A 19,213-nucleotide genomic window follows, 5' to 3' on the forward strand; every position below is an offset into this window, starting at 1 on the left:
AGATCCAATCCAAAAACTCCCCAATTCTCTCAAATCTTCACATTTTTTCACATTCACTTTTTCTTCAATTCATCAAGATTTCACCAAATTTTTTGCAAGTTCTTTGTTGATTCTCCATGTGCAGGTGATCCTAAAGTTCTGTTTGAAGGAATCGAAGCAAGAACCGTGCCAACAACTCCAACTGTCCAAGCTTCCTCTCCAAGGGCAGTTGCAAATTTCCACTTCCTCGTGCACCTTTGAGCTGGATTTCCACCATCAATCATCTTCTTGAGCGTAATAACACATCTGTTTCACTGAATTGGAAGAGAATTTGCGCGGATTTCACACTGTGATCTTCAAGAGGTGCGAAATCGAACTCGTTAATTCCTGCAATTGTTATATGGATTCGATAGTGCTTTGAACATAGAGTAGTTTGGTGGTTGAATCATGCGTTTTCATGAAGTAATCGTAGAGATATCTTGAATTGAAGTTTATGCATCAAAACATTTTTGGATTGGATCTTTATGTATGTTAACTTATAGACAAAACCATGGCCATAATCGCGACCTACATCGAACACCGGTTCCAACGGTATATCGTTTATGCATTTTGGTGAAGAAATGCTCATAACCGCATCTGGACATGATGAACATATGAACACGCGATGAAGAACAAGAAATTCTGGAAAAAGTTCGCTGTAGATCCGTTTCAGTGCCTGGCGTTTTCAAAAACCTGTTTACCGCCTGTTCAAACCAATAGGAAGCCGCCACGCCATTTAATTATGCTGTGCGTTTTGGGCCCTGGATTCAGATATTACGAATTTGCCACTGCTAATTAATTAATCCATTAATTCACTTAAATAATTATTTCACATATTAACAAATCTTGTAAAATTCATATTAAATTCAATTTTTGTCCAAATTAGGTGGGACTTTTTTTGTTAGATCCCAAATTTCCTCTAGAATGTTTTAGGCATAGTAACTCATGTTGTGCCTGGTAGAATTTTGGAATGGCTTATTGATCTTGATCATGTGTGACATATTTGTATGTTTTACCATTTTAATCACCAAATAATCATGCTAGCTCCAAATTGAATGAAATTTCATATGATGATTCTTGACTCATGCCTGGAGATTTTGATGTACAATTTGTAATTTTTGGATCTCTGGATTGGTAGATATGATTTATTCAAGTTGAGTGCGACAATTTGTGTCACACTAGGTTAGGTCAACTTCATGATTTTCTTTGATATGCCTATGCTTTGCCAATTGACCTCAAATTTTGCATGTGATCTCCTCTGTATGTCTAGTTTTGCCATGATTTTTTGTAGGAATTGTTGAGCCATTTCCTATTTGATTGGGATTTTTGCTTGCTGTTTAGACATTTTAGGGTTTTGTTTGAGTGCTTGACTTCCATGCCTTGTGAAATGCTCACACCATATCATATGAATGTGAAATTTGATGGAGTGATTCATAACATGTTTAGATGTAGTTTGGCTTTGGTCCCATTCATTTCTTAATTGTTCTCACTGTTTTGCATTTGATTTAAGTTGATGCTCATTTTGCTACCATGTGTTGGCTTGTTTGGATTTCTGCTGACTTTATGATTTTTATTTCCCTACTTCCTCTGGTCCAAATGGCATGAAAATTGATGTGTAGCTCATTGAGTTTGTCCTGTTTAGGCTGGAATTTTTGTGGAATTTATTGAGCTGTTTAGGTATTTGTTTGAGTGATATCATTCTGTTTGCTCCTATATGATTCACATTTGCCTAGCTTGACTTAATTTGTGCATGAAATCAATTTGGTGCATGGCTTTGATGTGAGACTAATGGGATTCTCTTTGTATTTGATTAATGTTGATTTTGATCATGTTTCACTTGCTGTTTTGACTTTTTCACTTCCTTTTGACCCTAGGCTTGTCCTAGTGGTCTTGTATCTCATGTTTGAATGTGATTTTCAGGTTAAGAAGCAAAATACCTTAAGGAGGTGGATTCACATTTGATTGAGATGTCATTTGATATTGTAAACTAACTTGGTTTATGTTGTAGGATGCTTGGCTCCTTTGAGTTAACTTGCACTTAGGTGCATTGAATTGTGTTTGTCTGTATATAGCTAATTGTGAACCATTTGCTGTTTAATTCTGTGATTGGTATGCTGATGATATTTGATTGATTTCAGGTACATTAGTTGCTAGTATTCCTTTGCTTTGCTTGATAAGCAATTTGCACTGAGGTATAACATTCTTGTCTCCATGTAGTCTGGAAGACCTGGCCTGTTACTTGGCCAGGCACCTGTCTGAAGTCCTCCTTAAGAGGCAATGTTTGTGATTGTTTACTTTTGTCCCCAAGCAGGTAAAGACCTCAATGAGGCAATTGGCGGATATAAGAGATATGCAATCTATCTCCCGCTATTCTGTTGAGTCGTCCCTCTGCTCACACCCTTGTGTTGATGCATTGGGACACAAACCCAAGATCTTGTACAATGTACAGTTGTGTCAGAGTCTTGAGTGTAGAAGGGTTCCCACATTCTGAACCCACGCTCCTTTGTCTTAAGCTCTCCCTGACCAGGGATAAGAGCTGTGAAGTCTTATCTTCACTCTCCTTTCATCAGCTTCACCTTAGCCCCTCAATGGCAAGGTTAAGAGCTAACACCACCCCTGTACAGATGACTTGCTCTTGCAGTCTTACCCTTTGATTGAGCCCCTTTGGTGTGCATATAGTGTGTGCTACTTGTGAATGCTTGATTTGCTGTTTACTTGTGTTGAATAGGATAGGCTTGCTTCCTGTGCAAGTTAGCTAGAAACCTTGACTTAGGGACGACTTTGCATGATAACATCTAGGCTCGAGTTAGTCTCCCTAGTTGTGTCTCCCTCTGTTATCTGGTTAGGCTAGTCCTGTGTCCCTGCGTAGGGGAACTACGTCGCCCTGATCCTCATACCAGATGAGGTACGTAGGCAGGAGATGAGCAGATCTCTCTGGGCGTCTGTGTCTTTGTTTTGTGTTGTTGTGTGCTTGGAAGCTTATGTAAGTCCATCGAGTGGCATTCGGGTTCTAGTGTGGGTTTGCTGGTTCGGATGCTGATGTAAGTCCAGTGATTGGCATTCGGGCTCCACGTTGGCCTTCTTGTGTGTGTTTTGGTTCGGATGCTGATGTAAGTCCAGTGATTGGCATTCAGGCTCCACGTTTGCCTTTGCCTGTGTTTGTTTGTGTGCGTGTTAGCCGAGCTACGAATGCTCTGATTCTCCTTCGTCCAAAGGAGATACGTATGCATAGGATGCGACATCCTAGCGAGCATGTGTCGTTTCCCCAGTTCGAACTACTTTGACTCTGATGTCTATGCCTGATAGACTAAGTAGGCCCAGGATGCGGTATCCTGCCGAGTCAGTCTTGTTTGTTTTCTTGTGTCTCTTCCAGCCAGTGTGTGTGTGTTTGAGCAGTGTTTTTAGCAACCATTTTCCTTCCTTTTGTGCGTGGATCCCGTCGAGTACGACGGATGCGTAGGGGTGCTAATACCTTCCCTTCGCATAACCGACTCCCGATCCCATTCTCTTTGGTCGCGAGACCATGCTTTTTCCAGGTTTACTCTGAGCGTTTCCTTTCCCTCTTCTGGGATAAATAACGCACGGTGGCGGCTCTGTTGTTCTTGTTTTCCCGCCGGTTTTTTCGCGTAATGCGACAACGTAGAGTACTACGGATGCGTAGGGGTGCTAATACCTTCCCTTCGCATAACCGACTCCCGAACCCAAGATTTGGTTGCGAGACCTTTTTTTTTCCTTTCCTCTTTTCAGGTTTACTTCGAGCGTTTCCTTTCCCTCCTTTGGGATAAATAATGCACGGTGGCGACTCTTTTGTCATTTTCTTTCGCCGGTTGTTTTTTCGCACACTGTATTTTTTAGGTTGCGACAGCTGGCGACTCTGCTGGGGACCCGGTTTCCCTAAGCGAGTCCCTCATAGCTTTTGTAGTTTGTTTGTTTATTGGGTGTTCATGCTTTTGTACAGTTATTTATTTACCTGCTTTACCTTATTGCATTGTGTACATATCATTGTTGTATCTGTTGGCTGGCTATGGCTGCTTGGTGATCTTTGTGAGATAAGTTCTATACCCGAACTCGAGTGCACTTAGGATAGGAGAATGGCATAGTCTTGTCGACTTGTGTGGAGTTATTCCTTAGCGAGTTGACTTGCAATCCCATTCACTTGGTGGAGGTCATGTTGAGATCAATAATGTCACACAAGTAAGTTGTGGTTAGACATTACTTTTTCCAATATAGACCTTAGAAGCTGAGGACCTTAGTTTACCAAACCCATCTTGGCCTATTCGTAGGACGTAGTGCGAAAGTCGTTCAAGTGTAAGATTTGATACGATTGTTACGCGATACTACAATCATAAGAGTCTCTCTTGAGAATATTTTTGGAATACGAGTAGTCGTTCCTTCGATAATATCCGAAAGATGGGATTATGACTATGGGAACCTTTTGTAGAACATGTTTGGCAGGTTTAAACCTTAGTACACTCCTTTTGGGTGGTTCTTAACCTAAACTCCATGCTCGTGACTTGCAACAAACCCTTGATTCATGGTTGATCCGATCAGGTATCCTTAATATCAATGAAACTTGGGTGTTGATAAGGTGTAAACCATAATCCACCAAAATGGGTGGTTGATATTAAGGATAACATGATCCATCCCATGACCTTTGTTTGGTGTGCTCTTAATTTCTCTCCAGACAGTGCAACCTGACAGATGTTCAAGCAGATACAGCGATCCTGATTCCCATGCCACTGCACTGCATTCACATCATTTTGCATCACATCATTTTGCATTCATAATCATTCACACATGTTTATCCATTTCTGTGGGGTTTATATCTTCTACTTGATTCTAGTCGGAATTTTCTTGGTTCTCATCAATGGCTTAGTCTTTTTTTTACATCGTTTATCTATTGAGAGACTGGAATCAAGGGGGTAGAATACCTTTGGAATTGATAAACATGTCATTGCATTTACATATTCATTAGCATGTCTTGCATAATAGGTACTGCCACATTGTTCTTAGTTTGTTTGGTGTTCCATCGACAGGATAGTTGACCCAGGCATTCACCGGTACGGTACTCGCAGAAACCAACAGAGAGTAATGGAAAGCCTACAGGCAGAGTTCGCCGAGATGAAAATCCGCATGAATCAATTCATGGATGTGGTTCAAGGGGTGGCTCAGGGACAGCAAGAGCTCAGGCAGATGATACAGAGGAATCCCCCTGCTCAACCAGAGATGGTGACTGATCCTCCAGCTGGAGAGGCTAATGGACCCGATGGACCGGGGCCTATCCCAATCCTACATGTCACCTCCGGTCAACAGCCCGTTCATGATGATCAGGACGATCAGTTCCCCCTGCTGCAGGAAGACTTTGGTATGGGTCATGGTGTGGACCCCATGTTTAGAAGATTGGAAGAGAGGTTGAAGGCAGTGGAAGGACAGAATCCTCTAGGAGTAGATGTTGCTGACTTGGGGGTGGTCCCAGGTGTGAGGGTGCCACCGAAATTCAAGGTCCCGATATTTGACAAATACAATGGCAACTCTTGCCCGAAGACCCATGTGCAAGCCTATTTCCGTAAAATGGTTGCATACTCCGATGACGAAAGGTTGCTTATGTACTTTTTCCAGGACAGCCTAGCTGGGGCATCCCTGGAATGGTATATGAGGCTGGACAGAGCCCACATCCGTTGTTGGAGGGATTTGGCTGAGGCTTTCGTGAAGCAGTATCAGTATAATGCAGACATGGCTCCGGACAGAACTCAACTTCAAAATCTGTCTCTTAAAAGCAATGAGTGCTTCAGAGAATACGCTCAACGCTGGAGAGAAACAACTTCCCGTGTTCAACCTCCTATGTTGGAGAAGGAAATGGCTAACATGTTCATGAACACTCTGCCCAGACCTTATTTGGAGCGCCTGGTGGGTTGCAATGCCTCCAATTTTGCTGATGTAGTCTCTACCGGAGAGAGGGTGGAGAATTACCTGAGGACTTACAAGACCCGGAGTGGAGGTGGATCCTCATCAGGGGTGAAGAAGTCGTTCATTCAGGGACAAAAGAGGAGAGAAGGGGATGCAAGTGCCATATCTTCTTATCAGAATAGGGATAACCGGAGGAATAACTTTCAGAACTATCATCAGCAACCGTATGTTGCGGCTGTGACCATTCCAGCTGCAGCACCACTACAACAACAACAACCACAGCGTCGACCAGCTCAGTACCAACCACAACAACCGGGTAACAGACCCACCTATCAACCGAGGCCAAGGACGATGGACCGGCGTTTCGACACTCTTCCAATGTCGTATGCTCAGTTGCTTTCTAGTCTTTAACAACTACAACTTGTGTAGTTGCGCACTCTGGCTCCTCCCGTTGGTAGGCTTCCGGTGGGTTATGACGCCAACGCTAGGTGTAGCTTCCACTCTGGGGCACCTGGCCACAATATTGAGAACTGCAAAGCTTTTAACATGGTTGAAGGAGAAGTCAAATTAGTCTCTGTGGTCAACAATGAAGATGGGGATAGTGATTGCGACATCGATAACTGGGTGCGTCCGAGGATCCCGGGTGAAGTTCTCAACAATTTGTCTTCTGAGGAGATTGTCTAAGCCACTTGTCTGGAGGAGTAATTTTCTTTGTTTATTCATGCATATCCAAGTCTTACGTTCCTCCATGGCGTAGTGACTCATTGTAGGGCTCATCTATGTGACACTTGCATTTTTTATCATAAATAAAGGACGTCTTTTTTTGCATTCAAATATTTTGTTCACTGTCTTTCTATTTTTGCAGTTTTCAAAAATCAAAAAATATTTGGCAATGTTTTGTTTAGTTTTCATTCCTTGTTCACACTCATAAGCACATACCATCACTCATGCAGATGCACATCACTGGATCTTATTGATAACGGTTCTGCTATGGCTCGCTTCGACTTTGAAAATCCAATCTTTCAAGCTGAAGAAGAGGGTGATGAAGACTGTGAACTCCCTGAAGAACTTACCAGGTTATTAAAACAAGAGGAAAGTGTCATTCAACCGCATCAAGAGTCTGTTGAAGTGATTAATCTCGGCACCGAGGACGCCAAGAGAGAAATCAAGATAGGGGCCGCTTTGGAAGACAATGTGAAGAAGGGGTTGATTGAATTGCTGCAAGAGTATGTTGACATCTTCGCTTGGTCTTATCAGGACATGCCAGGGCTTGACACAGACATCGTGGTACATCGCTTGCCGCTCAAAGAAGGTTGTCCTCCGATCAAGCAGAAACTCAGAAGAACAAGACCAGAGATGGCTGTCAAGATAAAGGAAGAAGTGCAAAAACAGTTGGATGCAGGGTTTCTAGCAGTCACAAATTATCCGCCATGGGTTGCAAATATCGTTCCGGTACCTAAGAAGGATGGAAAGGTACGGATGTGTGTTGACTATCGGGATCTGAACAGAGCTAGTCCTAAAGATGATTTCCCCTTACCTCACATTGACGTTTTGGTGGATAACACGACTCTGTTCTCGGTATTCTCCTTCATGGATGGCTTTTCTGGCTATAATCAAATTAAGATGGCACCAGAAGACATGGAGAAGACAACATTCATAACCCCATGGGGCACCTTCTGCTACAAGGTGATGCCGTTTGGTCTGAAAAATGCCGGAGCAACATATCAACGAGCTATGGTGACTCTTTTCCATGATATGATTCATCATGAAATCGAGGTTTATGTTGACGATATGATTGCCAAATCTCAGACAGAAGAAGAACATTTGTTGAATTTGCATAAACTGTTTGAGCGTTTGAGGAAATTCAAGCTGAGGCTTAATCTGAACAAGTGTACTTTCGGGGTGAGATCTGGAAAACTACTGGGTTTTGTTGTTAGCGGAAAAGGGATTGAGTTGGATTCGGCCAAAGTGAAAGCGATACAGGAAATGCCTGAGCCAAGAACAGAGAAACAAATCCGTGGTTTCTTAGGGAGGTTGAACTACATTGCAAGGTTCATCTCCCACCTAACAGCCACGTGTGAGCCGATATTCAAATTGTTGAGAAAAGATCAGGCTATCAGGTGGAATGATGATTGTCAAAGGGCGTTTGAGAAGATAAAAGAGTATTTGCAGAGTCCTCCTATCCTTGTGCCTCCGGTCCCAGGGAGACCGCTGATTATGTATTTGACAGTACTAGACAATTCCATGGGTTGTGTTCTCGATCAACACGACGAGATAAGTAGGAAAGAGCATGCCATCTACTACCTGAGTAAGAAATTCACAGATTGTGAGTCGAGATACTCAATGCTTGAAAAAACATGTTGTGCACTTGCATGGGCTGCTAAGCGATTGAGACAATACATGTTGTCTCACACAACCTTACTGATCTCCAAAATGGATCCAGTCAAGTATATATTTGAGAAGCCAGCTCTCACCGGAAGAGTTGCTCGTTGGCAAATGGTACTGACAGAGTACGACATCCAGTATACTTCCCAGAAAGCCATCAAGGGGAGTATTCTGTCAGACTATCTTGCTCAACAGCCGATTGAAGATTATGAGTCGATGAAGTTTGATTTTATAGATGAAGACATCATGTTCCTCAAGATGAAAGACTGTGAAGAGCCAGTTGTTGAGGAGGGACCTGATCCAGACGAAAAGTGGACTTTAATGTTTGATGGGGCCGTCAACGCCAGAGGAAGTGGAATTGGTGTTGTCATTACAACTCCGAAAGGTGCCCACATGCCTTTCACCGCTCGTCTGACTTTCGAGTGCACCAATAATGAAGCTGAGTATAAAGCCTGTATCTTGGGTATTGAGCAAGCCATTGATTTGAGAATAAAGACTTTGGACATCTTCGGAGATTTAGCTCTAGTGATCAATCAAGTGAAGGGTGATTGGAACACTCTCCAGCCTACTCTGGTCCCTTACAGAGATTACACGAGAAGACTATTGACTTTCTTCACAACAGTAAAGCTGTATCATATACCTCGGGATGAGAATCAGATGGCAGATGCTCTTACTACTCTATCCTCCATGATCAAGGTGATTCGGTGGAACCATGCTCCCAAGATCGACGTGATGCGCCTTGATAGGGCCGCGTATGTGTTTGCTGCTGAACTGGTAGTTGATGACAAGCCCTGGTATCACGACATCAAGTGCTTTCTGAAGAATCAAGAGTACCCTGCAGGGGCATCCAACAATGATAGAAAGACTTTGAGAAGATTGGCAGGCAGTTTCTTCTTGAACAAAGACGATGTTCTGTATAAGAGGAACTTCGACATGGTTTTGCTCAGATGCGTGGACAGACACGAAGCAGACATGTTAATGCAGGAAGTTCATGAAGGCTCCTTCGGTACTCATGCCGGCGGACATGCAATGGCTAAGAAATTGTTGAGAGCGGGTTATTACTGGATGACCATGGAATCTGATTGTTTCAAATATGCCTGGAAGTGTCATAAATGCCAGATTTATGCTGATAAGGTACATGTGCCGCCAAATCCTTTGAATGTGATGTCTTCACCGTGGCCTTTCGCTACGTGGTTATGCAATGGGAAGGTGTTAGGCACCCAAAACATCCTAGGTACTCCTAGGGAGCCCTTTTCACACTTGTTGCAAAGGTTGTTTGTTTTGTGATTTTTTTTTGTGCAAACATGATTGAAGAGATGAGAAGAGAATATACAAGTTATTTACATTTTGTGTTTGGATGGATGAACCCATTGCCTACGTACCATCTTATAAAGAAGATTAGGATCAAAACCTCGTAGTTCGGGGTAAAAATCTCAAAAACAAGTTGGTGAATTGATTGGTCCAAAAGCCTTAAGGTCTTTTGTTATCAAAGGGAGAAAACTCAACCAAACCACAAATCCACCATGTGAGAATAACTTCAACATGCTACTGAGGGGTTAACCCTATAATAAGCATGGAAGACTCATTGTTCATCACTAAGGATATAGGTGAGTATTACTTCTACCACAAGGATGACTCAAACCTAATAGCTAAAGGTTATGAAAGATTTTGATTAAGAAGTGGCCATTGGAACCACAAAAAGAAATTTGAATGGGTTATATTTACCAATTAGGAGTATGTACAAAATAGTCAAAGTTGACTTAAAGATTCAATTCAAAATAAGTATTGTGAAAAGAAAGTTTGAAAATCAAAAGCATAAGGCTTAGGTTTCTAATGTTTGAAAGCAAAGGTTAAATGTTTGCACAAAAGGTTTTGGCTTGGGTTCACTACAACAAACAAGACCTTAGACATCGCTTTTTTTAGCCTTAGACAGCGCTTTAAAGCGCTGTCTAAACCTCCGCTGCTAAAGGTTTAGACAGCGCTTTTTTAAATCTTAAAAGCGTTGTCTAAGCCCCCCCCCTTAGACAGCGCTTTGGCCAAAAGCGCTTTATAAGACCCTCTTATTTTAAATTTTTTAGGTATACCTTAGACAGCGCTTTTGAAAAGCGCTGTCTAAGCCCCACCCCCTTAGACAGCGCTTTGGCCAAAAGCGCTTTCTAAGACCCTCCTATTTTAATTTTTTTAGGTATACCTTAGACAGCGCTTTTTACAAAAGCGCTGTCTAAGGTATACGAAAATTTTTGAAGTTTTTGTTTTAAACCACATTTTTTCCAGGTTTATAAACCAGAATTTCTACCTGTTTTCAACCAGATTTTGACAGACAATTATCACATTTTATATATGCCATTTTGGCCTTTTTTTCTACCAATTTTTGGCTAACAAATATATATATATACCAATTCAAACCAATTTTGCCTTAAATGTATCAAAATATATACAAATTTATGTACACATTTACAAGTCATTACATATACTACAAATGTACACATTAATTACACAAATTTATGAACAAACATTGAGTTCTATCATGAATTGACACCACTCCTCTTTGATTTCGTCCACTTGATCCTTTGTATAAAATGCACACTTGAATTCCTCAAAGTACTACATAATAATATAACATATTTTGAATTAATTCCAACTATTTAATTATATGAGATATGTGTAAATATAAAAATAACTCATAAGTTAGAAATACATACATCGGTGGGAATCTTTAATCGGCCCAAAGCAAGAGTATCTCGCATAAACCTCAACATGAAATACCCGCAATCTATTTGATTACGTTGTTGAGGACACTACATATGAACAAAAAAATATGGATTATAAATCCTAAGTTTTATCAAGTGTCATCACTAATATAATAAAAAATGTGGTAATTAAAAATATACCGCCACTTTAATCCATGTAATGGAGTTGGCGCCCCTCCTTGAGGTTTGGATATCTCGTTGGGCCCGAAAAGCTTGTAGGACGCTAATAAAATAAAAATGAAGCAATTAGAACAATTCACATAAACTAAGAAAAATTTTGAACATTCTCACTTACGTGTCAATTAGGACCTTCATATCCGGGTATGTTGTCCAATCATTTCCTAACGAGTCAAGATAATACACAATTTCTTGGATAGGATTGATTACGAGCAACAACCAATGTCCACTGTAATGATTAGGCAAATGTTAGATGGTAACTTGGAAAATAATTATAATAGATGAATTTAGAATGAAATGCTAACCCGGTATTAAACGGTATAAAAAACAACTTCTCCGCATCTTTATTGTCCATGAGGATCCGAAGAACGTACTCCGTCACGGTATCCGGTCTACTTAAGATTAAACCTAAGTTGACGGTCGCGGGTGCTAAGAATCCGAATGACACGTCCAAACCATTGGGGCGCATCAATTTGTCATACAAAAACCTAATATAAAAACATCATTAACACCTCTTTTGAAACATAAAGTAAACCGGATTAACATAAAGTAAACATCATTAACATAAGTTGTTTAATTAATAAAACAAAGTAGACCGGATTTACCTAATATATGTATTGACAACGGTGACGCCGATTTCTTCATGACTAAAAACTTGCATGAAGTCTTCATTACCAATCATTTGGTCGTAATCAAAGCCGAAAATCCCTACCTCCATATGTACAGTCCGAACACCTCCGGTCGGTATATCGATCATCTCTAGAAATGTCCTGAGGCACGACCTATACTATATTTAGTAATGTACCGATAACACTTCCGGTATACCGAACACCTCTGGTCGGTTTTTTCCTAGCTACGGTCTTCATTACCAATCATTTGCCTTTTATATTGAGTAATGTACCGATAACACTTTCAAATACGTTTTTTTCAATATGCATAACATCGAGAAAATGTCTCACGTACAAAGACTTCCAATATGGCAATTCAAAAAATATCGACCTTTTCTTCCACCCACCTTTCACAATCTTATGTGCAAAAGGCTTGCCAAACTCAGTACGCACATCTTTCACCTTTTCAAAAACTTGTTCACCTGACAATGCGGGTGGAGCTCTACGATGTTCGGTGTCTCCATTGAATGCTTTTCTCCACCCACGGTAGTGATGTTTATAATGTAAGAATCTACGATGACCGAGAAACACATTCTTCTGGCAAAGTTCCAATCGAATTGTATCAGTTCCGTCTTCACAAACAGGACACGCACGTTGACCTTTAATGCTATACCCAGATAGATTCCCGTATGCTGGAAAATCATTAATTGTGCCAAACAACATCGCCCTCAAATTGAAACTTTCTTTCCTATATCCATGTGGATCATTTACATCTTTTGAAATACCAGTCCACCAACCAACCTGTAAGAGCCAATTAATACGTGAGTTTTAATGATTTTTATGGAACAGACATAACAATATTACAAATTATAAATATACATCAAAAAGAGATGTTACAAATGGTGCAAATCATTGGCTTAGCATAAAACACTAAAATGTCACACCACAACATTAATATATTTAATAGAAAATTAGGGATGCAATTAACCAACACATTTACAAGAATTAGAACCATATTTGAAATCAAAGTGAAAAAACAAATGCACCTTAAAATTTGAAATCATGATAATAAGCAAACTAAATGTTTTCAAAAATGGATTATTATTCGTTATCTGGCTCTCATAATATAACTGTCATTAGGTTCCACGGCTTATTAGCAAGATACAAAAATAAATTTAGTCTACAAAAACACCTTACAATTTAGTTATTGGTTTCATAAGTGAAGTGGTGAGGAAAGTGTTGTCTTGATGTCAAAAACAAATTATCAACCCGGGTAATAGCAATTTCAGCACCAATATGTATTACTGGGGCCGCCCTATGACATTGCATCTGACATTCTAATTCCACCACAATTCAAAGACATTCATGCAAGTTGCCATTAAATAAATTCCATAAGAACTCACAAGTCCAGCACCAGCTTTATCTCTTAAAAAAGCTGCATCATGGTACCGCTCTTCTTTTATGGCTCTCTGCAAGATTAGAAAATATACAGACATAATTAAATTATATACAATATAGTGAAAAAGTAACTCACAAAAATCAGTTAACAGCATAACACCCATTTGTCAAAATCCCTACTTTGAGAAGAGATATCACTTTTCCAACACTGTCATTGTTAGATGCAGCTGCAATCGCCACCTGAAGCCTAGAAGCTTCTTCATAATCCTCCATGTATACAGCATGCCGTAACTGAGACTGTTGAGCACAAAAAAGGCCAAGCAACTATTTAAATTATAAACAGGTTTGAAGAAATCCTACTGAAGTATTGCATGAGAATCCACATTGACATAAAACATCAAGAACTCAGCTCACCATTAAAAACTTGACAAAAACCCATTTCAAGGCTATGTCATTTACTAGTCACTTACTGTTTGTTCGTGTTAACTGAAAGCAAATTGTTTCTGATTTTGAATACTTTTAAGTCATTACAAAACCAAAGCGAACTGCTAACAAGTTATTTACAAAGCAATTAACTACTTGATTGATTTTAAGAACACATCTAACTTGGCAAACCGAAGACTTTGATATTGAAGAACGTGAAGTCAATTGATCAACAGAATTATCAAAACTTTGGATAAAGAACGAATGAGTATTTTAAAGAGTAGTACAGTGTCATAAACAAATGAATAAAAGAGGCTATAGTTGTGAGATACAACAACAGTAAGTTTGGGGTTTTGCTCAGGAGTTTCTACACATGATACTTCCTCATAAGTGAGAAAGAAATCAAATCTTCCAAGATAAACATTATTTCGCACCAAAATCAATAAATTCAAAATTCAACATTAATTAACATCTATTGATTCACGATAAGCACAAAAAACAGAACGAAATCGAGGGAAAACCTTGAGGATGATGACAATACGTTCCTGGTCATCAACCTCATCGAAATGCTGACGCCACTGATTCCAATCCCAATCTTCATCGTTAACATCACCGCGGTCTTCATCGGCAGTGCGGGCTTTCATGAGCGCGTTGAAGTAGGATTCGAATTGCTTCATAGCGCCGGTGACGAATTCGTGGAGCATCGAATCCCATCGGCGGTCGTTATTGTTTGTGTTGTTGTGGTTGCCGTCGGAGACGGAGTTGAGACAGAGGCATAAAGTTTGGGAAGGGAAGTGGAGAAGTGAGGGTCGTTTGAGAGGGAAGGTAACAAGGAGGTTTTGCTTCGGGAAAGTGAGGTTCGGAGAAGAGATACTCGAAATGGAAGCCATGTGGTTCGGGGTGTGAGAAGGAGAGAGAAAATAAAATTTGAGAAAATGTTAAGAAATGTGTTTATTAGTGATGTAGCTGAATGCAATGGTGCAACGAGACAGCGCTTTCCAAAAGCGCTTTCTAAACCCCCCCTTAGACAGCGCTTTTGGTTTTAATTTTTTTTTTAATTTCAAGACTTTAGACAGCGCTTTATCAAAAGCGCTGACTAAGGTCTATATTTAAAAGCGCTTTCTAAAAGCGTTGTCTAAGACCCCCCCTTAGACAGCGCTTTCATTATTTTTTTGGAACATTTTCCGTGTTTTATTTTAATTTTAACCTTAGACAGCGCTTTCTTTTAAAAGCGCTGTCTAAGATACGCTGTTAAAAGTCATTTTCAGCGTAGTGGTTAGAGTGGAGAGATGAAGAAGAAGGGCTAAGTCCTAAGTAAAACAAAAAGATGAGGGATGAAGAATCAAAACCACAATGGAGTCCCTCTCTTGAGATCATATTGATGATCCAAGTAGCTCCCATCCTTTGGAATAAGCAATCACATAAGCATAAGCAATCAAACAAGTCTCTTAAGAGATCCTCTATGTATCTTGTATCTTCCTACTTTGGATGGACATGGCAAAATTAAAGTGCATTAAATGAAATACAATGTACCAATCCTCATATGTTGACCAATAACATTGAAAGTCAAGGTCAAACAATCAAAAACAGAAGTGAGATGAAGATTGGGAGTCAAGAAATGAATAAAATATTTTTGGCATTTTTTTAATATTTAATTAAACTTGAATTAAAAATAAAATGGAAAGGTCAAACTTCAAAATCACTTCAAATCAACCTTGAAAGGTCCAAGTAATTTATCCCAAGTTCAACAAGGTCAAACAAAGTTTGACAAAAAATTTCAGCATTTTTAAAATTCAGAAACTATTTTTAATCAATTAAAAATGAATAAAAATAACCTAATTGAACTAAAATCTCAAATAAATCTCAAATCAATTCAAAAATTGATGAGAATATTTTTCATAGATCCATCAACATTCAAATAGGTTAGGAAAATATTTTTGCATTTTTTGAATATCAAAAACTATTTAAAATGAATTAAAAATAACCAGAAAAGAGAAAATTCACAAAAAAATATCAAATGACAAAATAAAAAATATTAAAAATCAGAAATAGAAACTATAAATTATTTGGGAAATAATGCAATTGGTCCCATAATTTTTAGATTAAAAATGAAAGAGATGTTGATTTTTGAAATAAAATGGATTTTAAGAAAATAAAAACAGAAATTAGAAAAATGCAAAAAACGAGAGCCCTTGGATCTGAGCTCATTAATTGAGCTGGCAGATCCAAGGATCCAGAGGCGCGCGCTCATGGAACACCAAAGTCAATGCAATCACATGGGAAAGAAATAAAGGTCATAACAAGCAATGGTCAGGATTCGATCTGGGAAAAAGATCACACGGCCAGGATTCAAACTGGAGAGAGGCAGCCACCGGAGCCACCTTCTTCTCCGGTGAGCTTGCAGATTCCGGCCAATTTTGCAGGTCTTCAAACCTTAATGAAAATGCACGATCCTTATACCAAAATGAAGCTGGGGTGATGTACATCACCCCTGTAACCTTGAATCACACTCAAGATTCCTATAAATGGAGAAATCTGAGGTGGAAGATTCAGGTATGCAAATTGCAGATCAAGGAAAAGCAAAATTGAAGCTACCACTAGCTTGCCTCTCAAGTGAGGACTTCAGAAAACATTAGATCCAAGCAAAAAGGTCCATGGATGATGAGAATCGAAGAAAATACCAATTGGAATGTAAGCTTGAATTCTGGTAGCTGGAGCTCGATTCCTTGCTTACTTTGCTAAAACAGAAGTTCAATGAGATGAATGATGAAGGTTTAGAAGCATTAGATCTAAGAATTCAACAAGATGAAGTTGAATTTTAGATCTGAAAAATTTGAGACAAATGCAATTGCTTCTTTAGTGATGACTATGGAAAGAATTCTGCAGCATTTCAGGTTGAATCAGGCGTGTGAAATGAATGGAATGAGGTCTCTATTTATAGAGAAAGTGGCAAGGAGAATGTGATCAATCCGTGTGCATGGCATGTGGAGCTTCATTGCATGGGCTTGCATGATCATGCACAAGGCCCAAAAACAATGCCAAATGAATTCTGAGCATCAGCCAAATGGAATTGGATGTGTGACTTGCAAGGCAATTGCTTATGTACCAAGATTTCAAGTGAATTTCTCATTTGTACCTAAACATTCATCTCTTCGAAAGTCCCAATGAAAAAATCCAAACATGATCATGTGAGTAATGGTTGGAAAGGTCTTGATGTAAGGAACAATTTTTATGTTGGGAAAAAATCCATTTGAAGTGTGGAAATTTATGAAATTTGAATTTAAAGTGCAAGGTGCATGACATGTCAAGGCAAGGTTTCTAAAATTGGCCACTTTTCAAGCCGCTCTGTTTGGATGATGCAAGCCTCAAATGGAAAAAACTCCAACATCAAAGTTGTATATCTTTTCAAGACAATAAAAATGGACTTAAATTTTGCATCATTTGGATTTTTGATGAAAGAGTTATGGGCACTTGAAGTTGGACTTTTTTGACTTTCAATGCATTTCGTCAAAAGGGACCTATAATGTCTTGCATTATCACATGTATTTCCTTTGAGATTTTGAAATTTTGTTCAACATAACATTTGAATTAGACATCTTAAGCTTTCCAATGCATTTGATCCCACCTCAAAATCATAAAAAATGAATGCGTTATGTCCTTGGGAAGTTGACCCACAATTAGGGTTTCAGTCAAAATGACCTATAATGTATTGGAATGGAAGATGACCTTCCAAGCTTCAAATCAATTTTTGATGAACATGAAAGTTGTTCATATTGTCCTTAAGAACATTTTTGCTTTTGTAACCATCTCCATATGACCAACACATAAAACGTTAGGTCTTAGTGCATTTCAAAATAGTTAGATGAATTGACTGATCAACTTCTCAAGTCCATGCCTCATATCTTGATGTATTGATGATTGAGGACACTCAAACAAGTTCAAATATGCATGAAATTATGAATTAAAGAACTTCCCTTGATTGTATTTGACCACGGGCTGAGGTTGCTTCAGGAGCAAGGCATTGTGGTGCACAAATGAATTAGGGTTTCTCTGAAGAACAAGACCTCAAACCCGTTGACTTGCTTTGATAAAAATGATGCATTGAGGTACTAGGGAGGCATATTTGATGGATGAGAGATTTGGGAACCATTGCCATGCTTGCTTTCATCTCCTCTTGACCATGTCTTTGTACCAATGATCTCCTAGAAGCTTTGGACCTTGTGATTGCTCAAGCTACAAACAAAAATGTTAGTGACATATTTTTGTGCTTTTGGTTAGTAAATAAAATGAGAAAAGCAATGATATACAATTCAAGCATGCTTGGTGATCTCAAACCAACTCACAGAAGGTCCCACCCAAAGGCAAAGGGAACCAAGATGCTAATGATCCTTGAGGCTATGCAAATGAAAAGTTATGATGCCATGAGGGATCTTAGGGACAAAATTGGGGTCTTACAGATGCCCCTATTTAAGGTCATTCTAGCCAGAGAAGTGAAGGTTAAAATCTTCGTTTCGACGAGGTAGAATGGGCTTAAATAATAACAAAGAGATGAATTTTGGTCCCTAAGAGACCTCATGATGCAAATGTATGCAGAATGGTAACACTCTGTGGGGATATCTGTCCACAAAGGTAAAGATCAGGAGGAAATTGAAATTCCATAGTAATATGCTCATAAAATGGGACAGAGACTCTGGGGACTCTAATGGGGATAAGAAGGAAATGCGTGAGCAGGGCACGACTCAAAGCTTGGGGAACAGAATTCCAAAGGGAGTAAATCCAATGGAAAGACATCGAACTGACTCGAAGGTGCATGTGTTGGGGAATATGCCAACACAGCACATTATCCGCAATGGATACTTCGGATAAAAATCTGGACTCAAGTGAGGACAGTCCACTGAGGGACCTCACTAGGGATATCCAAAAAGGAATCTCCTGGGGAAGCAACGGGATGAGGTATTACCGGTTACTGGGTAATAAGCTCAAAGAGACGTGTGATCTGAACACCGGTATAAGGGTGGGAGAACAACATGCTCGGGAAGAATGAATATCTAAGACTGGTATAAGGGTAAGAGATATCAATCAACCAAATCATCTGAGAAAGACCTAGAAAGGTATATTTCGACTCAGGAAAATCTGACTCCACAGGGGACAAAAAGTCATAATAGGGAGCAGAAGGAAGGAACACCTGGGATACCGGTTACTGGGCATATAATAGGTGACCGGCCAAAACGTGAATTGGGGAATATTCCCAAAACACTCATCATCCAAAAAGAGGGCAAAAAGAAAACTCGATTAAGGGATGGACATTCGATTCCAAAACAGGGATACGAATCTTACTCAACTGGGGAAGAACAAAAGCTTCAACCAAAGAGTGCATGAGATATATTATCTATTACCGTCAAAACGTAGATAATACACTCGCATGGAAGATTATCCACAACCGGTTACTGGGTTAATAAAGGATAAATCGACCGACAAAGAGAAAGGCATCGGGATACCAAAACTAGGTATATAATGATGACCAATCAAGGGGAGCAACAAACATTA

The 19,213-nt window shown here is 39.6% G+C and overlaps 1 protein-coding gene across 1 annotated transcript; it reads right to left on the reverse strand.

Moving 5' to 3' along the window:
- Positions 1-259: 259 nt before the first annotated feature.
- LOC127078753 (protein EXECUTER 1, chloroplastic-like) lies at positions 260-14,642 on the reverse strand. The gene is made up of 5 exons (XM_051019184.1): positions 14,188-14,642; positions 13,424-13,540; positions 13,249-13,314; positions 12,586-12,646; positions 260-366 (listed from the first exon to the last, which is right to left on the reverse strand). The coding sequence occupies exons 1-5, from the start codon at positions 14,554-14,556 to the stop codon at positions 260-262; spliced, it is 720 nt and encodes a 239-aa protein (XP_050875141.1). The 5' UTR covers positions 14,557-14,642.
- Positions 14,643-19,213: the final 4,571 nt, after the last annotated feature.

This window comes from Lathyrus oleraceus, chromosome 5, assembly GCF_024323335.1.
Source record: "Lathyrus oleraceus cultivar Zhongwan6 chromosome 5, CAAS_Psat_ZW6_1.0, whole genome shotgun sequence".
Classification (NCBI taxonomy): domain Eukaryota; kingdom Viridiplantae; phylum Streptophyta; class Magnoliopsida; order Fabales; family Fabaceae; genus Lathyrus; species Lathyrus oleraceus.